The sequence below is a fragment of the Aplysia californica genome, unplaced genomic scaffold (genome assembly GCF_000002075.1).
Source record: "Aplysia californica isolate F4 #8 unplaced genomic scaffold, AplCal3.0 scaffold00353, whole genome shotgun sequence".
Classification (NCBI taxonomy): Eukaryota; Metazoa; Mollusca; class Gastropoda; order Aplysiida; family Aplysiidae; genus Aplysia; species Aplysia californica.
The window spans coordinates 466,465-469,746 of record NW_004797623.1 but is presented as its reverse complement, the minus strand read 5'-3'; the positions used below and the strand labels follow the sequence as shown (position 1 = coordinate 469,746).

General features: G+C 41.0%; 1 protein-coding gene across 1 annotated transcript in view; it reads left to right on the top strand.

The window, feature by feature from the left end:
• The window catches only part of LOC101847743, a gene marked incomplete in the record, with an annotated part of 240,046 nt that overhangs the window by 182,657 nt on the left and 54,107 nt on the right, over positions 1 to 3,282 (top strand). Inside the window, 5 exon segments of the mRNA XM_035970982.1 lie at positions 67 to 195; positions 444 to 632; positions 1,302 to 1,430; positions 2,209 to 2,388; positions 3,135 to 3,266. Of these exon segments, the coding sequence (XP_035826875.1) occupies positions 67 to 195; positions 444 to 632; positions 1,302 to 1,430; positions 2,209 to 2,388; positions 3,135 to 3,266 (759 nt within the window).

Here is a 3,282-nt window from a genome sequence, read left to right as displayed (position 1 = left end):
TCCTCCTCCTCCTCCTCCTCTTCTTCTTCTTGTTCTCATGATTCTTATTCTACATTCCTTGATAAGGACATCCCGTTCTACACCATGGAAGCGATTGACAATAGTGCCCAGTACATCCTGCTGAACAGAAACTCTGGGGTCCTCTATCTCATCGATGATCTCAGCAAGCTGCAGAGCACTCAGACGTCCTTTGTTGTGAGTAGTACAACTATGGTTTACTAGTATTGTGAAAAATATTTTTGACTTTAGAAAACAAGTCTCCCAATAGTGTCAATAAAGTCATTTTCACCTTGAAAAAACAAACAAAAAACAAAACAAAAAAAACCAGCAACAAAAAAGCTTTACTGCAGTTGAACTGTTAGTTTTCAACCACAGCTTCACTATATTGGCTTTATCAGTTTTTATTATGATTCATCTATATAATCTCTAGTATTATGTTTCAGTTCACGGTGGTTGCAACAGATCGGCCAGTGAATGGAAAAATCGTCAGGCAGCAAGTTGTCGTTTCCTTGGTCCGCGACACGACACCTCCGACCTTCCCAGGGGCGCCTTACACCGTGACCATCCCCGAGACACAGCCGGTGTCCTCTGTCATCCTCAACACCATCAGGGCCACGGATACAGATCCACAGGTAAGACGAATGTGTTTGCAAAGTTTGTTTTTTAACACTCTGCGGTCACTTGCCGCAGTGAGGTCACTTGCCGCTGTGATTTGATGGGCACTCTTTTGTTATTTACTATTTTTATTTCTTTTAATTAAGTTTTTGTCATTTCCTAGCCTTTTGATGGCAAAATATAGTCATTACCTCCTGCTGACTGGCAGAAACTTCAAAATCAACAACTACATTATCTTTGCAGTTGTTGCTCTACTTAATGATTTCTCGTGTGAGACCAGCCAAGTAAAATGGCAAGAGAGGTCCCCATGTATAACAACCCAAAGGAATGGAGCAAAGGGATGGAAAAGTGGGTCAATAAAGAGACCCACGGTACCCCAGCTGGAAACACAAACCCTCTATTGGTGACACAACTACCGTTAATTCTCAGATGTACTTGTGTGTTGTCTATTTTCTTTTCCTTCATTCCGTTTTTCTCTATTTTTCATCTAACAATAAGCATCCTGTTTTGCCTTTAAATTGACCTAGTGATGACTTAAAAAAAATATGACTCCTTCAAGAAGGAAATAGATCACAACCCCCCCCCCTTTGCAAAAACCTTTACTTTTAGTGTTGTTTTGTTTTTTTCCCAAAGGAGGTATGTACACTTTGGATATGTCATTGTTTAGAGTATTCTTTTCTCCCCAGGGTACAATGACCTATGAACTGACTGGCATTTATCCTGGAACTAACTTCTTTTCGATCAATTCCACTAACGGCCAGCTGAGAGTCTCTCAAGACCTCAGGAGGGATTCCCTTGCAACTCCCCAGTACCTGGTAAATTTGCAATTGCACGTTATATTCCATTCCCTTTATGTACAGCTATTGACGGGCATGTCGTTTGGCTCGGAATCGTCACAGAATACTGAGACTTTTCTATATCAGACACACCAATGTTTTTCGCTTCTTGGCCAGGCTATGAGTATGACTTATTTAATTACAAGTTGGCCACCATATGTCACAAATGTTTGAATGATAATGCACCATCATATTTATCAAATCTGTTAAGACTGTACATTCCAACTTGCAGTTTAAGGTCATCAGCTGACAAAAAGAAATTTATTTTACCATCTATGAAACTTAAAACAATGGGTGAAAGGGCATTTGAATACCAAGGCCCCAAGATCTGGAATGCTTTACCAAGTACATTGAGAGAAATCAAATCTTTTGATTCATTCAAATGTCAGCTGAAGTCGTTTCTGTTTTTAAATTAATAAGATGAATATTTGGAATAATTTTCTTTAGTCAGAACACAACGTTTCATGTTACTGTTGTATGTCGCACTGTATTGTAAAGCGCTCAGAGCCTGTGTACTTTATTCGGGGTTGAGCGCTATATAAATGTCATTTATTATTATTATTACATGTCCTGTTTCCGAGAGAATTCCTAACTGCTCCTAGCCTTGTAAATAATCAAACTCAACTTCTAATTCATACTAAAGTAGGAAAATAACAGCTGTGAGTAGCTCTTATTGAATGTTCGTTTTTAACTCAACTATTGTATCATTGTTCTGAAGTAATTTTTTTCTCTCTCTGTTATTGTTTTCTTCTTGTAGCTGAGGGTGGTTGCCTATGGAAGTAACCTGCCCAGTTCCCAGGGGACGTCCACCGTGACCGTGTTTGTGACCCGTAACCCCAGCCGTCCTCAGTTCAACTCGCCCGTCCGGGTGACCGTACAGGAGACCCGCAATCCGGGTTATGAAGTGACCAATATCACTGCATTTGACGCGGACGGGGTATGTGTTTTTTCTGCCTCGGTGAGCTGAAGGTTTCAGAGTGTTCTGCTCCTGCGTGCTGTTGGCATCGCTGACCGTTTATGACGCCACAGCGCCAGGAGAGAGGGAGAGAGAGAGAGAGGGAGAGAGAGGGAGAGAGAGAGAGAAAGGGAGAGAGAGAGAGAGAGATAGGGAGAGAGAGAAAGAGAGATAGGGAGAGGGAGGGAGAGAGAGAGAGAGAGAGAGAGAGAGAGAGAGAGAGAGAGGTCTGCTCTTTCTTTCCTATCAAACATCTATGGTCCTTATCTCTCCTCCTTTTTTCCTGTCAAGCATCTATAGTCCTTATCTCTGCTCCTTTTTTCCTATCAAACACTTATCGTCCTTATCTCTCCTCCTTTCCTATCAAACCTCCATCATATTGTGACATAGCTGCTGCCTTAAAGACTGATTCAACTAGAATCTGATGGCCAAAGCAATAGCTTGGATGATTCCATTGAAAAAAAAAAAAAGTTTTCCTTTTTGACCTATTACCTTGACCATCTGCTGTACTTCGTATTTAATTTAATAAGACTCAAGTCTGTTTTCTGGACAACAATTACTTTTCTGAAATGGGCTTCGATCGTTTTGTGTACAAAATATAGATAGTTTAAAACAGTTAAACAGAAACCAAGATGTTAGAAGCCTTGCATTGTGTTGCATTGTCAAAAAATAGAAACTATTTTTTTTTTTCCAAAAACAAATTTTGAATCGTCTTTGTTTACGGTCAGGATCGCATGGTTTACCGCCTGACAAGGGATCTGGATGGTAAGGATGGTCTGACCTACTTTTTCATGGACCCTCAGTCTGGAGTGGTCAAGGTGCAGAGCCCGCTCACCAATACCCCGGAGAACTCCTTCAGGGTGAGCCTGCCAAATC